We start from the raw sequence: 26,336 nt of genomic DNA, 5'->3' as shown, positions 1-26,336 counted from the left end.
CCTCATCAACTCAGAACTCTTAGCATCATTCCCTTGTCCTTCTACCTTAATCCCTGCACTCACCTTCTGATTTCCACACCCCTGCCAAACTAGTTTAAACCCTTCCCAACAGCTCTATCAAATCTGCCCACCAGGATATTGGTCCCCCTGGGATTCAAGTGCAACCCATCCTTTTTGTACAGGTCACACCTGCTCCAAAAGAGGTCCCAATGATCCAGAAATCTGAATCCCTGCCTGCTGCTCCATTCCCTCAGCCAGGCATTTATCCTCCACCTCATTCTATTCCTATTCTCACTGTCCCATGGCACAGGCACTAATCCCAAGATTACTACCTTTGAGGTCCTGCTTTTCAACTTCCTTCCTAACTCCATGTAGTCTGTTTTCAGGACCTCTTCCCTTTTCCTACCTATGTCATTGGTACCAAGATGTACCACGACCTCTGGCTGTTCTCCCTCTCACTGCAGGATATCTTGGACGTGATCAGAAACATCCCAGACCCTGGCACTTGGGAGGCAAACTACCATCTGACTTTCTTTCCTGCGTCCACAGAATTACCCTGACTATAGAGTCCCCTATCACTACTGCCTTCCTCTCCTTTCCCTACCCTGCTGAGCCATAGGGCTGGATTCTGTGCCAGAGGTACGGCCACTGTCACTTCGCCCAGGTAGGCTGTCCCCCCAAACAGTACTCAAACAGGAGTACTTAATGTCAAGGGGTACAGCCACCTGGATCCACTGCAATTGGCCGATCTCCAAATATTTTTACGGCCGATATGTTCTCATTACATTTGCACATGGCCCAGGATCATCTCGACAATTCAAATACCTATGCCAGGATTCTATTAGTTAACTACAGCTCAGCACTTATCACCATCATTCCTACAGTTGTGATAGAAAACATCCAGAACCAAGGCATCTGTATCTCTCTCTGCAACTGTATCCTCAGCTTGCTAACTGGAAAATCAAAATCTGTGCAGACTTTTGGAATGCAGTTCCCTCCCCCCCCCCCCCCCCCCATCTTGGAAGTTTTCATGTTTTATTGTTTTACAGTGGATTTAATTTGGCTTTTTTGACACTGATCGACATAAAAAAAGACTCTTTGACATGACAGTGAAAACAGATCTCCACAAAGTAGTCTATATCAATTAGAAATATAAAACACAAAGTAATTGATTGCATAGGTGTTCATCCCCTCTAATATGACACACCAAATCATCACCCGTGCAGCCAATTGATTTGAGAAGTCACACAGTCAAGGTGTTTCAATTGTTTGTATTAAAACTATACCTGTACACAGAAGGTCCAACTGCTGGTGAGTCAGTATCTTGGCAAAAACTACACCATGAAGACAAATAACTACAACATAAAGATATTCCAGGGAACTCAGGGAAAACCTGATAGAAAAACACAATCAGAAGATGGATACAAGGACATTTCCAGGTCATTGAATATCCCCTGCAGTGCAGTTAAATCAATAATCAAGAAATGGAAAGAATATGGCACAGCTGTAAATCTGCCTACAGCAGGCTGTCATCAATAACTGAGTGACTATGCAAGAAGTGGATCATTGAGGCAGGCCACCAATAGTCCTATAACAACTCTGGAGGGGTTACAAGCTTCAGTGGCTGAGATTTGAGAGATGTTATCCGGGTGCTTTAGCAGTCTCTGCGTTATGGGAGAGTGGCAAAGAGAAAGCTGCTGTTGAAAGAAACTTGCATGAAATCTCGGCTACAGTTTGCCAGAAGGCATGTGGGGTGGGAGACTCTGAAATCAGATGGAACAAGCTTTTATGGTCTGGTGAAACCAAAATTGAACATTTTGGCCCTCAGACTAAATCTTACGTTTGGTGTAAGCAAACACCGCACATCATCAAAAACAGTCCACCCCCACCGTGATGCATGGTGGTGACTTCATCATGCTATGGGGATGTTTCACTGCAGCAGACTCTGGAAAGCTTGTGAAGGTAGAGGGTTCAGTGAATGCAGCGAAGTACAGGGAAATCCTGGAGGAAAACCTGATGCAGTCTGCAAGAGTACTGCGCCCTTGGAGAAGATTTGTTTTCCAGCAAGAAAATGACCCAAAGCATAAAGCAAAGCTGCTCAGAAATTCTTTAAAAACAATGTTACTACCCTGAAGTGGCCGAGCTCGAGTTCGGACATCACTGCAATTGAGAATCTGTGGCTGGACTTGAAAAGAGCTGTTTGCTCATGGTCCCCCTACAATCTGACAGAGTTTCAGTAGTAATGTAAAGAAGAATGCGGAAAAAATTCAGTGTCCAAATGTGCAAAGCTGATAGAGACCAACACGTGCAGACTTAAGGCTGTAATTGCTGTCAAAGATGCATTTGCTAAATACTTCTTGAAAGGGTGAGTAATTATATAATCAATTATTTTGTCATTAATAATTGTAATAACTTTAGACCAATTTACAGAAATGTGTTTTCACTTTGACATGAAATAGTCTCTTCTGTTGATTAGTGTCAACAAAGCCAAATTAAATCCATTGTGATTCAATCTTGTAGAACAAGAAAGCATGAAAACTTCAAAGAAAGGTGAATACTCCTCCACCTGATTGGCAATCAACATTGGTGCACCACAGGGGTGTGGGCTTAGCCATTGCTCTATGCTCTCTGCATCCATGACTGTGTGGCATCTCAAATGCCATCTATAAATTTGCTGATGGTATCTCCATTGTTGTCAGAATTTCAGATGGAGATGAGGGGGCATACAGGAGTGAGATTTTGCAGCTTTCCCTGAACAAAATTTCACTGAATGTCAGTAAGACGAAAGAACTTATTCTGGACTCCAGAAATGGTGAAATGAGAGAAAACACACAAGTTCTCAGAGAGGGATCAGAAGTGGGGAGAGTAAGCAATTTCAAGTTCATGGTTGTCACTATGTCTGAGGGACTAACCTGGATCCAATATATCAATGCAGTCATTAAGAAGGCAAGACAGTGGCTATATTTCATCAGGAGATTTGGTATGTCACCAGGCATTCGAAATGACTGCATCACTGTCTGGTACGCGGGGAGGGTGTTACTGCACTGGACCAAAGTAAGCTGCAGAGAGTTGTAAAATTACTCAGCGCCATCATGGGTATGAGCCTCCATAGTATCAGGAACATATTCAAGGAGAAGTGCTTCAAAGAGATGGCATCCATCATAGAGGACTTCCACTACCATCAGAAAAGAGGAACAGAAGCCTGAGGGCACACACTCAATAATTCAGCAATAGCTTCCTACCCTCTGCCATCTGATTTCTGAATGGATATTGAACCCATGACCACTACTTCACTACTTTTTGTTTTTTTTAAATTATTGCAGCACCTATTTAATTGAACTATTTCATATACTATAGATATATAAACAAATTCACGACATATGCCAGTGTTATTAAATCTGATCTCTGGTTCTGTTTCTGATATGAATAAAATGTAATAGCCAAGGCATTACAGGAATTGTACAAGCATTATGTAAATAGGCTGGTATACATGGTCAGTATGTAGATGATGGGCTGAAGCTCCTATATCTGTGCATTATGAATCCACCTTTCTGACAGAGAGCAGTTTGCAAATGAAGAATGAGCACCAGCTAATCCTCATTCTCTCCATTGCAAAGAGCCCAAAAGTTGAAACCCTCATCCCCACCATGGCTAAAGCTGTGAATATGGATAGGGATCCATTGAGTTCCAAGTGGGAAAGGACACAGGTGTGTTACAGAATACTTTTAAAGATAAATTTTGCTTTGACATCAGTTCCAGATTTAATGCCTGGACCCGCAATTCATAGGAATACAGGGAAGAGTTATGGGCTGAGAAATAGAGAGATAACTTCTACATGTTTATTATAATCACTGCTTGAGAGATTTTATGGATATTGACTGGGACTGCCATGCTTGTAATTGAGGACTAATTTGCAGTACTGTGTGAAATTCTTGTCACCTACCTACAGGAAATACATCAACAAGATTAGAAGAGTGCAGGTAAAAATACAAGGATATTACCGGGATGTGAGGACTTGATTTATAGGGAAAGGTGAATAGATTAGGACTTTATTCCCCAGAACGAAAGAGAATGAGAGGAGATTAGATAGAGCTAAAGAAAATTCTGAGGAGTATAGACTGGAATTAGTTCATGAATTAAGGATAAATCGAACAAGAAGAGGATCGGTTTCACTCAGAGGTTGGTGTGAGTGTGGTCTTTATTTCCTAGAGTGCAGGAGAATGAAAGGAGATTTGACAGAGCTACATAAAATTATGCCTAGACTGGAAGAAGAGATGATGAGTTAAGGATGAATGGTGAAATGTTTAAGAGGATCAAGAAGGGGATTACCTTTAATTAGACTGAGGCGAGAGTGTGGAACACGGTGCCTGCGGAAGTGGTGGATGCCGGTACAATTTCAACATTTAAGAAAATTCATTATAGATACATGACTGGGAAAGACATGGAGGGCTATGTTCTAGGTGCACTTCACTGGGATTAGGTAGATTAATATTTCAACAGAGGGGCAAGTTTCTGTTCTGTAGCATTCTATGATTCAAAAGAATGGCTGGTGAGGAAATGGATTCACTGAGGAATCTGGTGTGCATTAAAATACTGACAGAGAAGAGAAGTTTCCTGATAAATTGACCCAGCAGCAGGAGATCACCCAGACTGGAGTGATGATGAGTGCAACTAAGACAGTGCTAAAGGAGACAAGCTAGGATCTGGTATCATCAGAATAAGTGGAGAGTTCTCCAGAGAACTGGTCAGAAATGGAGATAGGCACAGAGCACTAAAGCATTTTGGCCAATCTAGTCCATGGCTCAGTAGACAACTCCAGTCTGCCCTGTCTGAACTTATACATGACACCTTCTCTGTTTAGTAATGCTACACCTTCCCCTTTATTCCCTCTAACTCTGCCATGTTGAAAGCAACGAAAACCTGGGACACAAAGTTGCCACTCTTGCCTCTCTTGCACACAATTCACACTAATGGCTACAATTTGATAATTCCACATGAGGATGCATGTTCTGAGCTTATCCGCCTTACGAACAATATTCCCTGCACTAATATACACGCAGGCCCGACCAATATTACCATTTTCGTAAATCTTTTTGTCCCTGACTTTATATGCAGGCCTTGCAACATTTTTCACACAACCACTCCACTATCTGCCTAGCAAAATGCTTTCCAACACCTACAACCCTGGATTAAAATGCCTGGGTAAGCCATGAGATCAAAAAACAGAATTAGGAACAGGAACAGAATTAAGCCATTCAGCCAATCATGACTGCTCCGCCATTCCATTATGGCTGATCCAGGATCCCACTGAAACCAGTGCACCTACCTTCTCTTCTTGTGTTGAGATACTTCAGGCAATTTTCATGAGAAAATTGGTGACTATTTTGATATCAAGGCACACAGGGAGAAACACAGGCCAAAGGAGAAAACTGGCAATTGAAAGGAGGAGAAAAATATGCAGAGTTTTAAATACCAGATATGGTGGCATTGCTTGTCTGTGCAGTCCCATAGACATTGAACAGAATGCAGGTTCGAATCTCACCAGAGATTTTGGAATAGTGATGTGAAGTGATAAACTAAATTGGTGAACAGCCAGTTTTCGTAATCCTGAGAAGAAAATTTGTTCATATAACCCACTCAAGGATCACGACCTGAACTTGTTACTCTATGTCTAAGCACGATGCCTGTCATAATCCAGCCGATCTTTACCTTCCCTCTAATATAAGGCATTCCCACCCTCTAGAATGAGGTACACAACAGCTGGCAGTTTTGAAATGGTGTTCACATCCCAGGAATAAGCAGGTTAGAGATCTGGCTCGATGCAGTATAAATAAATAATCCAAGAGCACATACTTGGCCGGAAAGTTGGCGATACTGCAATACCATTGTAATTACTACATATTTCAGATGTATAAACTGTAATTCATTTTTTTCACTCAATTATGCATTACATTGCACTGATAACACAAAGTTACCAAGTTCACAACATATGCCAGTGTTATTCACCCCGACCTATGATTCTGTTTCTGATATAAATGACATTGCCAAGGCGTTGCAGGAATTGTGCAAGCGGTAAAGTAAATAAGTTGGTATACATTGTCAGTATGTATATGAAGGGCCTGTATCTGTGCATTATGACTTCTACCTTCCTGACAGAGAGCAGTTTGCAGGTGAGGAATGAGCAGGACACAAAACAATGTCTTACTTTTGTTGATTATCAACTAATCCTCATTCTGTTTACTGCAGAGACAGAATAATGAAAACCCCATCCCCACCATGGCTGAAGGTGTGAATATGGATGGAGATCCAGTGGGCTCCAAAGCGGAAAAGGACACAGGTGTGTTAGAATACCTTTAAAGATAAACGTTGCCTTGATTTCAGTTCCAAATTTAATGCCTAGGGCCGCAATTCACAGGAATACAGGGAAGAATTAAGGGCTGAGAATTAGAGAGATAACATCTACTTGTTTATTATAATCACTGCTTGAGAGATTTTATGGATATTGACTGGGACTTCCACGCTTGCAAATGTGATGAAGGAGGTAGAGATTATCAAAGGTGTTCAAATAAGTTTCCTTAATCAATTGTGCTGTGCCAGGGAGCAGTCAACTGATATAACCTAACGTAATCAGGGGGCAAGTTTAACCACTGTTACGTTTTTGGATTGTGAGAGGAAACAAGTCAGTCAAGTCAAGTCAAATTGCTTTTATTGTCATTTCAACCATAACTGCTGGTACAGTACACAGTAAAAACGAGACAACGTTTTTTAGGACCATGGTGCTACATGAACAAAACAAAAACTACACTGAACTATGTAGATCAACACAAAAACTACCCTAGACCTACCCAGGACGGCATAAAGTACACAGAACAGTGCAGGTATTACAATAAATAATAAACAAGACAATAGACACAGCAGAGTTCAGTAGGTTGGTAGTCCAATGTTACATAAATAAACAGCTGATTGGCGGCGCCCGGGATTCCGTCCGTTTCTGTACTCATGTGAGTATTTCGTTGCCACAGATGTAGTCCAATTTAATGTCCATTGGATAGCAGAATGGACGGGAGAGCCGGCCGGCTAGGGCTTACTTCTTTTCCTGCCATGGACTCCTGCCCGCTTGCCTTGTTTACGTTTCCTCGCACACAGCTTACGCTATCCGCACTTCCGGCCACTGGTATCAGGCGACTCCCAGGACTGCAGGCCTGATTCCCTCAGCAAGCAGATTTTGAAGAGCAGAATGGACAGGAGGGCCGGCCGGATAGGGCTTACCTTTTTTCCTGGCATAGACTCCTGCCTGCTCGCCTTAATCCGCTTCTTCACACACTACTTACACTGTCTCCACCTCCGACCACTGGCATCAGGCGACTCCCAGGACTGCAGGCCCGATTCCGTCAAAAAAGCTAAGGTTGCGCAACCTGACCAGCAGATTTTCATGAAGGTTTGTTTTTGGGCAATCTCTATATAGTAGCAGTGACTAGCGATGGTAGATAGTCGCTCTGTTATCCATTGCCTTAAACCCTAATTGTGCTTTAAAATTCAATTTAATTAAAATTAAATCATATTTAAAAAAATTAAAGTAGCACCAGATCTGAAAGGCCACTGCTGCCGTGTGCCAAGCTACCTACAGGAGCACAATGAGAAAGTAGTCGCACACATGAGTGGGGAGGTAGAAATATGCTCAGACAGGACACAAGAATTGAATTTTAAATTAAGATTCCCTGAGCAGCAATTGTGTTCCACTAACGGCTGTGCTACGGTGGCACCCTGATGTTTTTCCCTTATTTGAGAAAGGCGTTAAAAATAATCTGAGTAAGTGTGATGGACATGCCATCAATACCACGTAAGTTGTTGGATGGTGCTCTAAGTAATAGAATTTATACGGACAGGGATTGATTAGGGATATTCAACATGGTTGTGTGGTGGTTTGTCATTTCTGTCCAATCTTATAGAGTATTCAAGGAATATACCAGGAAGGTTGATGGAGGGATGGCAGTAAATATCATATGTATCTTGGCAAGCCCCTTTATAAGGTCCTGCATGGGAGTTTAGTCAAGGAGGTTCAGTCACTTAGCACTCAGAATGAGATAATCAATTGGATTAGACAATGGATTTGTGGCAGAAGCCAGAGAGTGGGAGTAGATAGTTGGCTCTCAGACTGGTGGCAAGTAACTAGTTGTGTGCTGCAAGGATTGGTCCAGGGAACGTTGTGGATTGCATCTATAAAGCGATCTGGAAGATGATGTGGTCAAGTGGAATAACAAGTTTGTGGACGACACCGAGATTGGTGGTATATAGGCAGGGATAAAGGCTGTCAAAGTTTCCAGCGGGATCTGGACCAGATGGAATTAGCTTGAAAATCGTAAATGGATTTTAATCATAAATGTGAAATCTCAGCACATTTCATGCAGAGATGTGTGAGGTGTTACATTTTGCGAAGACAAGCCAGTGTAGGATTACACAGCGAATATTCCGGGCACTGAGGAATAGAACAGATGGATCTGAGAATACAGATACACAGAACCTTGTAAGTGGTATCACAGGTAGATAAGGTCATAAAGAAAGCTTTTGGCACATCGGCCTTCAGGAATCAAAGTATAGTGTTATAGTAGTTCAGATGTTAAGTTGAAGTTCAATCAATTGAGGACTAATTTGGAGTACTGCATGCAATTCTCGTCACCTACCTACAGGAAATACATTAACAAGATTAAAAGAGTGCAGGGAAAAAATACAAGGATACTGCCAGGATGTGAGGACCTGATTTGTCAAGAAAGGTTGAATAGATACGGACTTTATTCCCCGGAGTGAAACAGAATGAGAGGAGATTAGATACAGCTGTAGAAAATTCTGAGGGTATAGACTGGAATTAGTTCATGAATTAAGTATTAATGGTGATGTTTAAAGGGAACAGGAAAAGGATCAGCTTCACTCAGAGGTTGGTGTGACTGTGGTCTTTACTTCCTAGAGAGCAGGAGAATGAAAGGAGATTTGATAGAGCTATATACAATCACCCCGAGACTGGAAAAAGAGCTCATGAGTTAAGAATGAATGGTGAAATGTTGAAGAGGAACAAGAAAGGGATTATGTTCCCTCAGACTGTGGCAATAGTGTGGAACTCGGTGCCTGCAGAAGTGGTAGATGCCAGTATGATCTCAGCATTTAAAAGAATTCCATATAGGTACATGAATGGGAAGGACACGAAGGGCTATGTTCTGGGTGCAAAGGAGACAAATTAGGATTTGGAATCCATAATCATTGGAATAAGTGGAGTGTTTTCCAGGGAACAGGTCAAAAGTGGAGATAGTCGTAGAACACTACAGCACAATAGCCAATCTAGTCCATGCCTCAGTAGATGAGCCGTCCAGTCTGCCCTGTCTGAACTTTTGCATGACAACTTTCCTGTTTAGTAATACCACACTTTATTCCCACTCCATTCCACACTCCTTTATTCCCTCTCACTCTGCCATGTTGAAAACAACAGAAATCTGGGACACGAAGTTGCCAGTCTTGCCTCTCCTGCATAGAGATCTCACTAATGGTTAAAATTTCATAACTACACATGGTGATTTTATCCACCTTATGAACAATATTCCCTGCACTACTATACTCGCAACTCCGAACAATATTCCCATTTTTCTTAATCTTACCATCCCTGACTTCATATGTAGGCCTTGCAACATTTTTCGCAAATCCTATTCACTATCTGCCCCATAAAATACTTTCCACCACCCACAACACTGGATTAAAAAGCTTGGTTAAGTCATGAGACCATAAAACATAGAACAGAATTAGGGCAATTAGCCCCTCGAGACTACTCCGCCATTCCATCATGGCTGACCCAGGATCTCACTCAACCTGGTACCTGCCTTCTCTTCTTGAGTTGAGATACATCAGGCAATTTTCATGAGAAGATTGCTGACCATTTTGATATTGAGGCACATTAGGACCAGGGAGAAACACAGGCCAAAGGAGAAACTGGCAGTTGAAAGGAGGAGAAAAATATGCAGAGTTTTAAATACCAGATATAGTGGCATTTCTTGACTGTGCAGTCCCATAGACAGTGAACAGAATTCAGGTTCGAATCTCACCGGAGATTCTGGAATAGTGATGTGAAGTGATAAAATAAATTGGTTAGTGGCCAGTGTCCAGAATCCTGAGAATGAAATTTGTTCATATAATTCACTCAAGGATCATGACCTGAACTTGTTATTCTGTGTCTAAGCATGACACCTGAACTAATGCAGCCGATTTTTACCTGCTCTCTAAAATGAAAGCATTCCCCCACTGTAGCATAAGGCACACAACAGCTCGCAGTTTTGTAAAATGGTGTTCACATCCAGGAGTGGGCAGATCAGAGGTCTGGCTGGATGCTATATAATATAAGTAATCCAAGAGCACATACTCAACAGGAATGTTAGCGATATTGCAATCCCACTAGGAATTACTAATGCTGAACATTGTTACATATCGGAGAGGAGGGTGGATTGCATTATTTTACACCCACTTCCTCATCATCGTGATGTCAATGAGTGTGTTAGTACAACAAAGGAAAAAGTATAATAGAACCTGTGATGGTAAGTGCAGTGTGTGGGGTGAACAGCAAGTCTGTTCTGTGCAGCTCACGGTGTTGGGTGAATGTGGGGCTTTCATACCATACTGTGCAAAATTATTGGGACATACAGTGGCATACAAAAATGTGGGCACCTCTAGTCAAAATTTCTGTTAATATGAATAGTGAAGTGAGTAGAAGATGAACTGAACTCCAAAAGTCATAAAGTTAGAGATGAAACATGATGTTCAACATTTTAAGCAAGATCAGTGTATTATTTTTGTTTTGTACAATTTTAGAGTGGAAAGAAGGAAAGGGGCACAATGCAAAATGTTTGGGCACCCCAAGAGATTTGAGCTCTCAGATAACTTTTGCCAAGGTCTCAGACCTTAATTAGCTTGTTGCGGCTATGGTGTGTTCACAGTCATCGAGAGGAAAGGCCTTTTAACATCCTTATAATGTTAAAAACATTATAAATACCCTCACTCCTTAAACTTTGTCCTAACAATCAGCAGCCCTGGGCTCTCTAAGCAGCTGCCTAGCACTCTGAAAGTTAAAATAAATGATGCCCACAAAGCAGGAGAAGGCTATAAGAAGATAGCAAAGCATTTTCAGGCAGCCGTTCCCTCAGTTCATAATGTAGTTAAGGAATGGCAGTTAACAGGATCTGTGGAGGTCAAATTGAGGTCTGAAAGACCACAAAAACCTCCTGAGAGAACTGCTTATAGGATTGCTAGAAAGGCAAATCAAAACCCCCGTTTGACTGCAAAAGACCTTCAGGAAGATTTAGCAGACTCTGGAGCGCTGGTGCACTGTACCATTGTGCGGCGGCAGCTGACCAAATATGACCTTCTTGGAACAGTCGTCAGAAGAAGAACTTACCTGCGTTCTCTCCACAAAATTCAGGTACATCTAAACAAGCCACATGCATTTTGGAAATAAGTCCTGTGAACTGATGAATTTAAATTAGAACTTCTTGGCCACAATGAGCAAAGATATGTTTGGATAAAAAAAGAGTGCAGAATTTCATAGAAACATAGAAAACCTGCAGCACAATACAGGCCCTTCGGCACACAAAGACATGTCAAACATCTCCCCATCATAGAAATTACTAGGCTGACCTATAGCCCTCTATTTTACTAAGCTCCATGTACCTATCTAAAAGTCTCTTAAAAGACCCTATCGTATCCACCTCGACCACCGTTGCCTGCAGACCATTCCATGCACTCACCACTCTCTGAGTAAAAAACTTCCCCCTCACATCTCCTCTGTACCAACTGCCCAGCACCTTAAACCTGTGTACTCTTGTGGCAACTATTTCAGCCTTGGGAAAAAGCCTCTGACTCTCCACACAATCAATGCCTCTCATTATCTTATACAGCTCTATCAGGTCACCTCTCATCCTCCATCGCTCCTACGAGAAATGGCCGAGTTCATTCAACCTGTTTCCCTAAGGCATGCTCCCCAATCCAGGCAACATCCTTGTAAATCTCCTCTGCACCCTTTCTATGGATTCCACGTCCTTCCTGTAGTAAGGCGACCAGAACTGAGCACAGTACTCCAAATGGGGTCTGAACAGGGTCCTATATAGCTGCGACATTAGCTCTCAGCTCTTAAATTCATTTCCATGATTGATGAAGGCCACTACACTGTACGCTTTCTTAGCCAGAGAGTCAACCTGTGCAGCTGCTTTGAGCGTCCTTTGGACGCGGACCCCAAGATCCCTCCGATCCGCCACACTGCCAAAAGTCTTACCATTAATACTATATTCTGCCGTCATACTTGACCTACCAAAATGAACCACTTCACACTTATCTGGATGGAACTCCATCTGCCACTTCTCAGCCCAGTTTTGCATCCTATCAATGTCCCACTGCAATCTCTGATAGCCCTCCACACTATCCACAACATCCCCAACCTTTGTGTCATCAGCAAACTTAATATCCCACCCCTCCACTCCCTCATACAGGTCATTTATAAAAATCAGAAATCCGCCAGAACAGATCCCTGAGGCACTCCACTGGTGACCGACCCCCGTTCAGAATATGACACTTCTACAACCACTCTTTACCTTCTGTAGGCAAGCCAGTTCTGGATCCACAAAACAATGTCCCCTTGGATCTCATGCCTCTTTACTTTCTCGTTAAGCCTTGTATGGGGTATCTTATCAAATGCCTCGCTGAAGTCCATGTACGCTACACCTACTGTTCTTCCTTCATCAGTGTGTTTAGTCACATCCTCAACAATGACATGAAAAGAACCCCTCTCTAGCTTTTCTCTTGGATGGATCGACCATGCTTTGGCTTGTGTTACAGCCAATGGCACGCATACCATTTCACTGGTAGAGGGAAGAATTAATTCAATTAATTATCAGCAAATTCTGGAAGCAAACATCACACTGTCTGTAAAAAAGCTGAAGATGAAAAGAGGATGGCTTCTACAACAGGATAATTATCCTAAACACACCTCAAAATCCACAATCTACCTCAAGAGGCACAAGCTGAAGATTTTGTCATGGCTATCACAATCCCCTGACCTAAATATCATCTAAAATCTGTGTATAGACCTTAAATGAACAGTGCATGCAAGACAGGCCAAGAATCTCACAGAACTAGAAGCCCTTTGCAAGGAAGAATGGGCTAAAATTCCCCAAACAAGAATTGAAGTACTCTTAGCTGAGTACAGAAAGCACTTATAAGCTGTGATACTTGCCAAAGGGGGTGTTATTAAGTACTGACCATGCATGGTGCTCAAATGTTTGCTTCGGGCCCTATTCGTATCTTTGTTATTTTGAAACTGTAAATGGTGGAAATAAAGATATAAATTAATCTTGCTTAAAATATTAAAGAAATGTGTCGTCTTTAAATTTTTGGAAATGAGTTATCTTTTACTGGCTCAGCTATTCATAGACCGAGGATGCCCAAACTTCTGTATGCCACTGCATATATAGCTAGGAGCCCTAGCTTTTGCACGCTACCTCTATACTGTCCACAACACTTCTGCACAAGACTGTAGTAATTTTATATAATGGATGGTAGTGCAGCTGCAAAACAAAAAAATGTGACACGTGTGAGTAATAATAAATCTGATTCTGATATGTGGCTTTGTTGTGGACTGAAAGTGGGAAGGGGGTAGAGAGAGTGGAATCATGGTTTGGAAAGTGTAGGGAAAAAACACTAGAGAGACATTCTGTAATGACCAATAAATCAATTATTTGGAATCAAATGACCTCATCTCGTGTCTCAGGGCAGGATGTGTCCGTACCCTCACTACACCGCACCCCAGGCACTCCTTTTCTGCTTCCTGTCCCATCCCCTCCAGCCTCTGTAACCTCCTCACACCATCTCTGCCGCGGTTCCACAACCCTCCTACTGAACTTTTCCAACATACTTTACCAGCTCACTCTCCAATCCACTTTGCTGTATTTTCATATTTCTGTTCCTAGATCCCAAATCTACGATCTCAGATCTCCTGACACGGTGTGAAGATTATCAACTGCTCCACCTGACAACTTTCTACCGGGAGAGACTGAAACCTGCGATTGAAGAACGGGTAGAAGAACTCAGCTGGATGTTGAGACAGGAGGGACAATTCAGTGAATGGGAACACGAGGTGATTGAGAGTAACAGTTGGGATACCGTTCATTTTAGTGAAAGGAGGGATGAGAGACAACAGTCAGGCTGGCTCATCCTCTTGTTTCTGTACAATGAAGTGATGATATTGATAACTGAACAATTTGTGTCAGAAACCTTTGCACCAGGACTAAAATCAGTGAGGTGGAAATGTGCGAACTACAGATTTAAAATTAATTCATTAGTCCAAATAGATTGAGCTCAGCACAGTGGTGAGTGAAATGTGATTCAATGAACCAGCATCAGAAATGAATACCTGATTAAAATATCAATCAAGGTCTTTGGTCACATTCTGATTAATTTCATTTCTCCTCATGGACGATTCATATGTCCGATTCTCTGCAGCCATGTGTGGAAGGGCACCTGTCCACCACATCGATATGGTTGCATCACTCCGGTACACAGCCAGGTGCCTGGAATTTCACCATTGTGTCGTGGCCCTAGAATCAGAATCACTCATCAGGAAAATGGGCCATATCGCCCTAAATCGTTCCTGTCACTTGTTTCTCGAATTATCTTCAACATTTCATAACTTCAAACAACATTAATTATCAAAATATATATACAGTATACAACATTGAGATTCGCTTTCTTACAAACTTTGAAGAAACAATAGAACATATTTTTAAAAAACTCACATAACAGAGACAGCCAAACACCCAATGTTTGAAAACCAGATCATCTGAACACTAAAAGTAAACAATTAACACTCAGAATATGAACTGCAGAGACCACCAACGTGGAAAGTGAGTCCACGGCCACCGAGCCAGATTCACTGCTTTGCAGCCAGTCCTTGAGCACAGACCAGAGCCGCAGACATGAGTAAACTTGATATGAGCGAATCAGTGAACTAAACACCTATACGCTCCTCATTCGTAGTCGCGATATCAGAACCCTTTTGATCTGGTCTAGCACTCAAATCGACAAAACTTTGGCTAATTTCTCGCTTTCGGGCCCATCCCCTGCCACTTCGATCTGGCCCCAAGTTTGCATTAGCAATGACCGTGGCGGAAGTGTACACTCGAGACTCCAGCTTGCCGAATTCCCCACAGCAACACATACACCAGATTGGTTCAGAAATAACAGCTTGCAAATGAAAAGCATTGCAGTAATCGTAGTGTAAAAAAGTGTAATGGATAGAGTAGTTAGAGATTTTTTTTGCTGCCAGTAAACTGTCGCTGTATCCCACCAGCTCCATTTTCCCAGGACAGTACGAATGTGCAAATGATATAGAATCTGATAACTAACTCAAAGGATTCACGTTAGATCAGGGCAAATCAGCCTGGGTCTCCCGGGAGGATCCTTGAGACCAGTAGATGTCATGAACAGGAATTTGCTGAGTTGTCCCAGAGACCAGTCAAGAGACAATCTAATATAATCAAACATAGTCAACTTTCCAACCATGGTATCTACCAACAGAGGTCATCACCCCAAGTGCTTGTGAGTAGGAAATGTTCTCACTGAGCACATCCATGTCACTTCCATCATTCTGACAGAGACAGACCCAAACCAGAGTGCAGTGCAAAGCTCTTTGTCCATGGGACAATGCATTGTACAGTAGCAGTAGGACTGTAACGAGGCATAGTCCAAGGGTTAATGGCCAATGTCTACATCACATTGTCATCACCAGCACAACCAGGTAACAGGTCCACAGGCACTATGAAGGGATGTGGCAAAGGAGATTACTTCACTCTGAAACAATAATCCCAACTCGTAATTGTCTTCAGTTCATGTATTGGTTCCAATGTCTGAACCCATAGATTTACAGAATGGATCAGGAGACAGACCAGTGTTTGTCCCAGTGGTATTGGGCAATGAGGCTCTTTGAATGTCCCATAAATTAGCTGATTTTCCTCATCATTCTCTGTCTGTCCGTCCGATATTCACTGTCGTTCTTCACAGGAAGTCACTGAGCTCGTGGAGAGGAGGAACCGAACGGAGAGTTCCAAACTCTTCCTCAGTCTGGTGATGGAGAAAGACACCCAGGCCCAGAGGGTGATGTGGGAATCCTTTGCAGAAATGAGGAAGGAGTTACCAAAGTTGGACAAGATACTGAAGGAAATCCAGGAACTCGGTACAGTGAAATAACACATTCTGTCCTAAATCAGACTGAAATTTTCCAGATTTGACAATACACGTTAGACCCGGTTTCATGAAAGATTTTCGATGTCTACAGGTCCTGATCCATATGAGCACATGAATGTCACCCGAAGCTTTTGTGAGTTATCCTCGCAACTGAAAGGTGAGTGATGAAAACAATGATTCAAACTGATTACTTGACAGAAATGATGTTGAAAAGCGATTGTTTTCAGATTCCTGAAACTAGGAGCCCAGCTGTCAGTGTTTGTGGAAAGGGTGGTCTTGACTGGAAATCACAATCATTCAGTTGGTACTCTGAGTTGAAGATACAGTTCAGAACAGTTGTGGCATTTTGTGGAAATAACTCAGTTCAGTATTTCGGCTTTTCAGCGGTAAGAGTCAATCAGACATCTACACCCAGCAATGTCCTGCTGCCCAAAAAAACCCCAGACATTGCTGGCAGTCTGCTGATGTGTTCTGAATCCCAATGATGCTGGCTGTTGGTACAGCAGCAAATCCCAGGTTGTCTGAGAGCAGAAGAATCATAAAGTTCTTCCACGGTTAGGACAACATGGTAGAGTTGCTGTTAGAGTGCTGCTTTTCAGCATCAGTGACCTCGGCTTAGTTCCCTCTGCAGACTGTAAGGAACTTGTACTGTCTCTCTGTGACCATCAGGGTTTCTTCTGGATTGTCAGGTTTCTTCCCACATTCTGAAGATGGAGTCATAGAAAAGTACAACACAGAAACAGGCCCATCGACCCATCTGGTCCATGTCGAACCACTAAAACTGCCTACTCCCAATTACCTCTATCCCTGTACCTATCCAAACTTCTTAAATGTTGAAATCGAGGTTGTATGCACCACCCGTGCTGGCAATGTGTTTCACACTCTGACAAACACCGGAGAGAAGAAGTTTCCCCATATATTCCCCTTAAATATTAACCATAGCCTCTAGTTGTAGTCCCACATATTGTTAGTGGAAAAACCTTCCTTACATTTTTCCTATTTATACCCCCCCCCCATAATTTTGTATACCTCTATCAATTCTCCTCTCGATTTTCTGCGTTCCAAGGATTACAGACCTAATCTATTCAAACTTTTCTTATAACTCAGGTCTTCTAGACCAGGCACCATCCATGCAATATGTTCATTGAACTCTTTGACCCATATTTCCATCTTTCCTGCAGGTCACCAAAACTTTACATGATACTCCAAACTAGGTCTCACCAATGTCTTGCGCAACTTCAACAGAACATCCCATGTCCTGTACTCAATACTTTGATTTATGACGGCCAATGTGCCAAAAGCTTTCTTTATGACCCTGCCTACATGTGACTTTCAATGAATTATGTACCTGCATTCCCAGATCTTTTTGTTCTACCACATTTCTCAGTGTCCCACCATTCACTATGTAGGACCCTGGCTGGCCCTACCGAAGTGTAACACCTCGCACTTGTCTGCATTAATTTGTATTTGCAAGTCATGATAGGCTTCCTCGCTGTCCACTACACCCCTAATACTGATGTAATCACAAATGTACTGATGCAGCTATACATTATAATCCAGATCTTTGATATAGATGACAAACAACAACGGACCCAACACCAATCCCTGCAGTACATGTCATCTGTTCAGTCAAAGAGGCAACTCTCTGGCTTTTCCCTCAAAGCCAGTGTGTAGTCCAATTTACCACCTCATCTAGAATGCCTAGCAACTGAACCTTCTTGACCAAGCTCCCATGCAGGAATTTGTCAAATGCCTTACTAAAGTCCACTTAAGCAACATCCACTGACTGGCCTTTATCAACTTTCCTGGTCACTTCCTCGAAGAACTCTATAAGTTTAGTTGGACATGACCTACCACACACAAAGCCATGCTGAACATCCTCAATCAGTCCATTTCCAGATGTACAAGTCAGTAGGTTAATTGGTCACATCGATGTAATTGGGCTCTGCGGGTGCTTAGGCTGGAAGGGGCTGTCACTGTGCTATATCGCTAAAAATTAATGAAGCAGATCCTTCTGACCGAGTCCCACTCAGCACAATTTGCACGAATATTAAACTATACTTCATTTAATCCACATTACGACCATGGATTGAACAGACCTCTGGCAGGGTGTTGATGCTCTGTAAAACTGAAGACAGCCCTGGCTGGTCTTAACACATTGTGAAGCACCATGCACTTCCCAGAGTGTTCCGGTAAAAGGTCGATCCCTGAATATACCCCTGGAGGTTTCCTCATACACTGAACTCCCATGTACTCTTATCCTGATACTCTGAACTTCTCTTGCTTGTAATATATTCACAAAACACTTTTCAATTTTTCTTAAACATCACTATGCCATGTCCCAGACTGGTCTCATAATTCATTTGAAGTACTTCTGCTCTACACCTTGCAGAAAATTTTCTTTGTTTTTTTTTTTATTCCTTAATCTGAGAACATCATCTTTTATCAGAAAACGCATTGATATACCTTGATTTTCAATGTTCCTTACAATTTACTCCTTTCATGCCCACAAAACTCCTATTATTCACTTTTGAATGACTCCAGCTTACTGGGTGAAGAATTACCCTCAATCAGTGCTGCGATATGCAATCGAAATCATCCCTCTCCTACTTTAGGATATCTATGTCCAATCCATCTGTTCTCCTATCCATAACTGAGATTAAGCTTAGCTTCATTTTCCATATTTAAAGTGCTTTAACTACATAAAAGAACAGGATCCCTCCTCGATGCACTTCAATCCGTTAATAAAAGCAATCCAGATACATTTTTAGGGAAGTTGGAATCCAGTTCTACGAGGTCACTTTCATTCATGACAGCTCTGTGTGATTTATCTACTCCTGTATCTCCTGATAACTGTTCAGCAGTGTCTGGTATAACTGAATCGAAGAGACAATAGACAATAGGTGCAGGAGTAGGCCATTCGACCCTTCGAACCAGCACCACCATTCAATGTGATCATGGCTGATCATCCACAGTCAGTACCCCGTTCCTCCCTTCTCCCCACATCCCTTGACTCCGCTATCTTTAAGAGCTCTATTTAACTCTTACTTGAAAGCATCCAGACAATTGGCCTCCACTGCCTTTTGAGACAGAGCATTCCATAGATCCACAACTATCTGAGTGAAAAAGTTTTTCCTCAACTCTGTTCTAAATGGCCAACCCCTTATTCTTAAACTGTGGCCTCTGGTTCTGGTCTCCTCCAACATCGGGAACATTTTTCCTGCCTCTAGCATGTCCAATCCCTTTATAATCTTATATGTCTCAATCAGATCCCCTCTCATCCTTCAAAATTTCAGTGTATACAAGCCCAGTCGCTCCAATCTTTAAACATACGACAGTCCCGCCATCCTGGCAATTAACCTCGTGAACCTACTCTGCACTCCCTCAATAGCAAGAATGTCCTTCCTCAAATTTGGAGACCAAAACTGAACAGAAATCTCCAGGTGTGGTCTCACTAGGGCCCTGTACAACTGCAGAAGGACCTCTTTGCTCCTATACTCAACTCCCCTTGTTATGAAGTCCAACATGCCATTAGCTTTCTTCACTGCCTGTTGTACCTGCATGCTTACTTTCAGTGACTGATGAACAAGGACACCTAGATCTCATTGTGCTTCCCCTTTTCCTAACGTGACACCATTCAGATAGTAATCTGCCTTCCTGTTCTTGCCACCAAAGTGGATAACCTCACATCTATCCATATTAAACTGCATCTGCCATGCATCTGCCTACTCACCCAACCTGTCAAAGTCACCCTGCATTCTCCTAACATCCTCCTCATATTTCACACGACTACCCAGCTTTGTGATTTCTGCAGATTTGCTGATGTTACTTTTAATCCCTTCATCTAAATCATTGATGTATATTGTAAATAGCTCCGGTCCCATCACCGAGCCTTGCGGTACCCCACTAGTCATTGACTGCCATTCTGAAAAGGACCCGTTATTCCCTACTCTTTTTTTCCTGTCTGCCAACCAATTTTCTATCCATGTGAGTACCCTATCCCCAATACCATGTGCTTTAATTTTGCCCGCTAATCTCCTATGTGGGAATTTATCAAAGGCTTTCTGAAAGTCCAGGTACACTACATCCACTGGCTCTCCCTTGTCCATTTTCATAGTTACATACTCAAAAAATTCCAGAAGATTAGTCAAGCATGATTTCCCCTTTGTAAATCCATGCTGACTCGGACTGATCCTTCTACTGCTATCCAAATGTGCAATTATAACCAGGTTGCACTCCAGAAAAAGTTTGCACTCTTTCTGCAAGGAAGGGTCTGAGTGTGTTTATAAGTTGCCTTTCACTTCACGGTTAATTAGATGAACATTCTCCTCATAATATAGGTGTCTTGATTGCGATGTCATCACAGATTTGTTACTTCAACAGATTTATTGTTTATTACGTTTATACAGGGGTTGGGAATCTAACTTCGATGCAGCTCAATGACTTTCGTCTGGTCAGGGAGAGTGAAGAGGTGATAGATAGGAGCTATAGGCAGGTCGTTACACCGGCGTCTCAGGAGAGATAAGTGGGTAATAGTCAGGAGACGGAAGGGCAAAAATCAGATTCTAGATAGTACCCCAGTGGCTGTCCCAGTTAACAATAAATACTCCCGTTTGAGTACTGTTGGGGGGAACAGTCTACCTGGGAGAAGCAACAGTGGCCATGCCTCAGGCACAGAGTCTGGCCCTCTGGCTCAGAATGGTAGGGAAATGAAGAAGATGGCAGCAATGATAGGGGATGATGCACCATCAATAACTCTCGGAAACGGGAGGGGAAAGATAGGATTTTATTAGCAGCACGAGACCACGATCAGCAGCAAGAGACCACCACACAACATCCTGGAGAGTGAGTGAGGAGCAGTACCTCCATCACCTTTATACAGGGGTCTGTGGGAGGAGGCACAGGAGCAGTCAGCAGAGGAGCATGTCCAGACAGGTATATGTAGTTTACCACAGGGGACTCCATAGTTACAAAGTCAGATACAGGATTCTATGGATGCAGGAAAGAAACACATCTGATAGTTTACTTCTCAGTGCCAGGGTCTGGGATGTTTCTGATCGTGTCCGCAATATCCTGAAGTAGGACGGAGAACAGCCAGAGGTCATGGAATATATTGGAACCAAAGACATAGGAAGGAAAAGGGGAGTCTCCTTTTGGCAGCTCATGGAGTAAGACGCGTTTACCGCGGCTCAACCCTTTTACAACTTTCCACTGTTATATTTGTTTAAAGTTGGAAGATTTATTACTTTTGTTGAAGGATTTACGATTCAGTCACAACGGCTGACACTCAATCTGGAATTGAATTAAGATGTGACAAAATTGTTCCCAAAGTCGAACAAACAAAGAAATCAGAGGAAGTCTCTACTTCAGAAAGAATGCTCTCTCTAATAGAAGCTATTAATGTCAAGATCGGTATGGTGGATACCAAGATTGGTAAACTGAATTAAGGCTAACGAAAAGCTTGAAAAAAATCACCTTCGCTGTTCAAGATTCTTTGAAGAATCTGGAACTTCAATATCAGATTCTTAAACAGAGTACTCATAGAATTGAAATAGAACAAGAGTTAATGAGGCAAGCTATTAAAGATCAAGAATTGAAGATCTGTTTTATGGAAAAGAAAATTAATAAGGCTACTTTGGAGCTATCAAGAATTAAGAAGAAATCGATTGATCTGGAAAGAAGAAGGTGCAGGATGAATTTATGCATACTGGGTTTGCCTGAAAATACAGAAACTGGTGAGCCATTAAAGTTATTTTCAAACATGTTATACTCACTTTTCAGCTTTTCCGATATTTGACAGAGCCCACCGAATTTTACGTCCTAAGCCTTCAGCTGAAATGAAGCCTCGTCCTGTGATTTTATGTTTTCATTATTTCACAACTAAAGAAGCTATTCTCTGGGATGCAAGGAAAATGGGTAAGCTAATTTATAACGGAGCAGAGTTTCGTATAGTTGAAGATTTCACCCCAGAGATTTATGCTGAAAGAATTAAGTATCGGGAATTGATGGCTGAATTTTATAAGATTAACTGTCGTCCCTCTTTGCGGCATCCGGCTCGTCTGAGAATTTCTCCACCTAATCGTCACCGAAAATGGATTGACTCCCCAGAAGAGAGTTGGAAATTTATAAAGGAATTTAAGTCTATGTTGCAAGCAATTGAATAGTTAATCCTTAGCTGGGAGCTTTTTGTAGATAGATAGATAGATAGATAGATAGATAGATACTTTATTCATCCCCAAGGGGAAATTCAACATTTTTTCCAATGTCCCATACACTTATTGTAGCAAAGCTAATTACATACAATACTTAACTCAGTATAAATATGATATGCATCTAAACTCACCCTCTCAAAAAGCATTAATAAATAGCTTTTAAAAAGGTCCTAAATAGTTTACTAAAATACATTGAATGGTAACTTAAGATCAGTCCTAACCCCGGCACTTTAACACATCTTACCCCTGGCGGTTGAATTGTAAAGCCGAATGGCATTGGGGAGTAATGATCTCTTCATCCTGTCCGAGGAGCATTGCATCGATAGCAACCTGCTGCTGAAGCTGCTTCTCTGTCTCTGGATGGTGCTATGCAGAGGATGTTCAGGGTTTTCCATGATTGACCGTAGCCTACTCAGCGCCCTTCGCTCTGCTACCGATGTCATACTCTCCAGTTCTGTGCCCACGACAGAGCCCGCCTTCCTTACCAGCTTATTAAGACATGAGGCGTCCCTCTTCTTAATGCTGCCTCCCCAACACGCCACCACAAAGAAGAGGGCGCTCTCCACAACTGACCTATAGAACATCTTCAGCATTTCACTACAAACATTGAATGACGCCAACCTTCTAAGGAAGTACAGTCAACTCTGTGCCTTCCTGCACAAGGCATCTGTGTTGGCAGTCCAGTCTAGCTTCTCGTCTAACTGCACACCCAGATACTTGTAGGCCTTAACCTGCTCCACACATTCTCCATTGATGATCACTGGCTCCATATGAGGCCTAGATCTCCTAAAGTCCACCACCATCTCCTTGGTCTTGGTGATATTGAGACGCAGGTAATTTGAGTTGCACCATATCACAAAGTCCTGTATCAGTTTCCTATACTCTTCCTCCTGTCCATTCCTGACACACCCCACTATGGCCGTGTCATCAGCGAACTTCTGCACATGGCAGGACTCTGAGTTATATTGGAAGTCTGATGTGTACAGGGTGAACAGGACCGGAGGGAGCACGGTCCCCTGCGGCGCTCCTGTGCTGCTGACCACCGTGTCAGACCTACAGTCTCCCAACCGCACATGCTGAGGTCTATCTGTCAAGTAGTCCACTATCCAAGCCACCATGTGAGAGTCTACTCCCATCTCCGTTAGTTTGTGCCTTAAGATCCTGGGCTGGATGGTGTTAAAGGCACTAGAGAAGTCTAGGAATATAATCCTCACAGCACCACTGACCCCATCCAGGTGAGAGAGGGATTTGTGCAGCAAATATGTGATAGCATCCTCCACTCCCACCTTCTCCTGATACGCAAACTGAAGAGGATCCCGGGCGTGCCTGGTTTGTGGCCTCAGATTCTGTATTATCAGCCGCTCCATGGTCTTCATCATGTGCGACGTCAAGGCAACAGGTCTGAAGTCATTCAACTCCTTTGGTTGTGGTTTCTTTGGTACCGGGACAATACAGGATGTTTTCCACTGTCTGGGTACTCTTCTCTGCTCCAGGCTCATGTTGAAGATGCGCTATAGTGGTTCTCCCAGCTCACTCGCACAGGCCCTCAGTAATCGTGGGGATACTCCATCCGGTCCAGCCGCCTTGCTGGTACAGATCTTCCTCAGTTGACCTTTCACCTGTGCAGCCGTAATCCCGGGTGTGGGCAAGGTCTCCTGTGAGTGGCTATTTTCCTGCGAGGGAAGTGAGAGGGAGTAGCTGCTTTGATTAGTCTAATCCACGTTTTGAGTGCCCAGGCACAGACATGGTTGATTTACTTACATCTGTTGTTGTTTGCGTTAATAGTCAATGTAGTTTTGGATTTTATATATATGCACTTACTTTTTTTTTATTTGTAAGTCTCTAACCTTAGTCGTAATATATTAGTTGGTTGGAGTCATCTTTTGAATACATGATTAATGTATTTTAAATGAATCTAAGATGGCTGTCATCAGCTTGGTTTTAACTGCTGTTAGACATAATGTTAAAATATTTGGAATTTGATTATCTCTTCATGTTCCTTTTGTTATGTCTTTAGTTGGTGGGGTTAATGTATAACTTTGTAAGCAGAGCCTGCTAACTAGAGACGTGGGTTAAGGGTTATTAGAGTAGCATGCTGTTCACCTATTGGATGGTTTCTGGGTCTTGTGGGGAGGGGTGCGGCTATTAGATTGGTTGTTTTTCAACTTGGCAGTCTTCAGAGGTTTATTTTTTTCAATCACGTTGCTTTTCATTCTGATCAATTCTATGCTTTGTCCTTTCTTCGGATTTAGTCTGTGCCTGCGCATTAGCTTACTTCATAAAAATTTAAATTAAAACTTAAAGATGGATGTTAATAAAATTAATATAATATCTTGGAATCTGAGCGGCATGAATCAATCTATCAAGTGTAGAAAGATTTTTAAGAAACTGTAAACACTTCATGCAGATATTATTTTTGCACAGGAGACTCATATCCATAGGCAGGAACCATAGAAGCACCACAGAACATTACGGCACAGTACAGACCTTTCATCTGTCCATGTTGTGCCAACCCATATAATCCTCAAAAAAAAGTACTAAACACACACTACCCCATAACCCTCCATTTTTCTTTCATCCATGTGCCTGTCCAAGAGGCTCTTAAATACCCCTAATGTTTTAGCCTCCACCAACATCTCTGTCAAGTCATTCCAGGCACTCACAACCCTCTGTGTAAAACAACTTACCCCTGATGTCTCCCCTAAACTTCCCTCCTTTAATTTTGTACCTATGCGTTCTGGTGTTAATGATAAAGATGAAAATCTTTCTTTTTTTAAATTTTGGAAGGGCCCTCTATTTCATTCTTCATCAGTAAATAAAATTAGAGGAGTATCTATTTTTATTAATTCTAAAATCCCTTTTGTACATTTTAATACTGTTACTGATTTAATTGGAAGATATTTAATTGTTACTGGTTTGTTCTGTGTTCAGAAGGTGGCTTTGGTGTGTGTTTATGCACATAATATAGGTAGCCCTGAATTTTTTTAAGAAGCTATTCTCTGTGCTGCCGAATTTAAATGAATATAAATTGATTACGGGCAGTGACTTGAACTGCTGTCTTAACCCATCAATTGATTGGTCATCAGCCAATACGTTGCTTTCTAATAAGGGTGCAACCTTTATTAATTATTTTTAATAGGATATGGTTTGGTTGATATCTGAATATTTATGTATCCTAATGAAGGGTTTTCCCTTTTTTTCCACATGTATATAATAAGTATTCAAAAATTGATTATTTTTTGTTGGATGCGCAATTGGTGCCATTTGTTGCTGATATTGCATATGATGTGATTGCGTTGTCGGATCATGCACCCATGAAATTATCTTTCAAGATATTTGATAATATACTGACGATATCTCAGTGGAGATTTAATGCTACATTGATACAAGATTTAACTTTTGTAAGTTTTATTAAAGAGCTAATTTCTCTATTTTTCGAATTAAATACAATAGAGGGAATGTCAAATTTAGTTATTTCGGATACAATGAAATCCTTTCTTAGGGGACAGATAATTACATATTCAGTAGGTTTAAAAAGGGAAACCAAAGCAGAACTTTCAATGATTGCTAACAGGATTTAAAAATAGATATAGTTTATTCAGTAATGGCTAGTGAAGATCTCTATAAGGAAATGGTGGAACAAACACAGCATGATTTGCTTTTGACTTTTCCATCGAGAAACACCTTCTTAAATCTAAAAGTCAATTCTCTTTACATGGGGATGTCAGGTAAATTGTTGACTGGTCAATTAAAAGCAACTATGGTTAGAAGACAGATCCTGAAAATATGAAGACCTGATAGAACTGAAACGTTAGATCCTCATGAAATTAATAATGTACTGTATATATGGATTTCCGCTCT

General features: G+C 41.9%; 1 protein-coding gene across 1 annotated transcript in view; it reads left to right on the top strand.

The window, feature by feature from the left end:
* LOC140721366 (NACHT, LRR and PYD domains-containing protein 3-like) overlaps window positions 1-26,336 on the top strand; it is a 68,711-nt gene that overhangs the window by 23,152 nt on the left and 19,223 nt on the right. Inside the window, exons 2-5 of the mRNA XM_073036209.1 lie at window positions 6,247-6,337; window positions 13,992-14,158; window positions 16,081-16,252; window positions 16,355-16,420. Of these exons, the coding sequence (XP_072892310.1) occupies window positions 6,277-6,337; window positions 13,992-14,158; window positions 16,081-16,252; window positions 16,355-16,420 (466 nt within the window). The 5' untranslated portion in view covers window positions 6,247-6,276. The remainder of the gene's footprint in view (window positions 1-6,246; window positions 6,338-13,991; window positions 14,159-16,080; window positions 16,253-16,354; window positions 16,421-26,336) is intronic.

The sequence above is a fragment of the Hemitrygon akajei genome, unplaced genomic scaffold, assembly GCF_048418815.1.
Source record: "Hemitrygon akajei unplaced genomic scaffold, sHemAka1.3 Scf000054, whole genome shotgun sequence".
Lineage (NCBI taxonomy): Eukaryota > Metazoa > Chordata > Chondrichthyes > Myliobatiformes > Dasyatidae > Hemitrygon > Hemitrygon akajei.
This window is presented reverse-complemented; position numbering and strand designations above follow the sequence as displayed.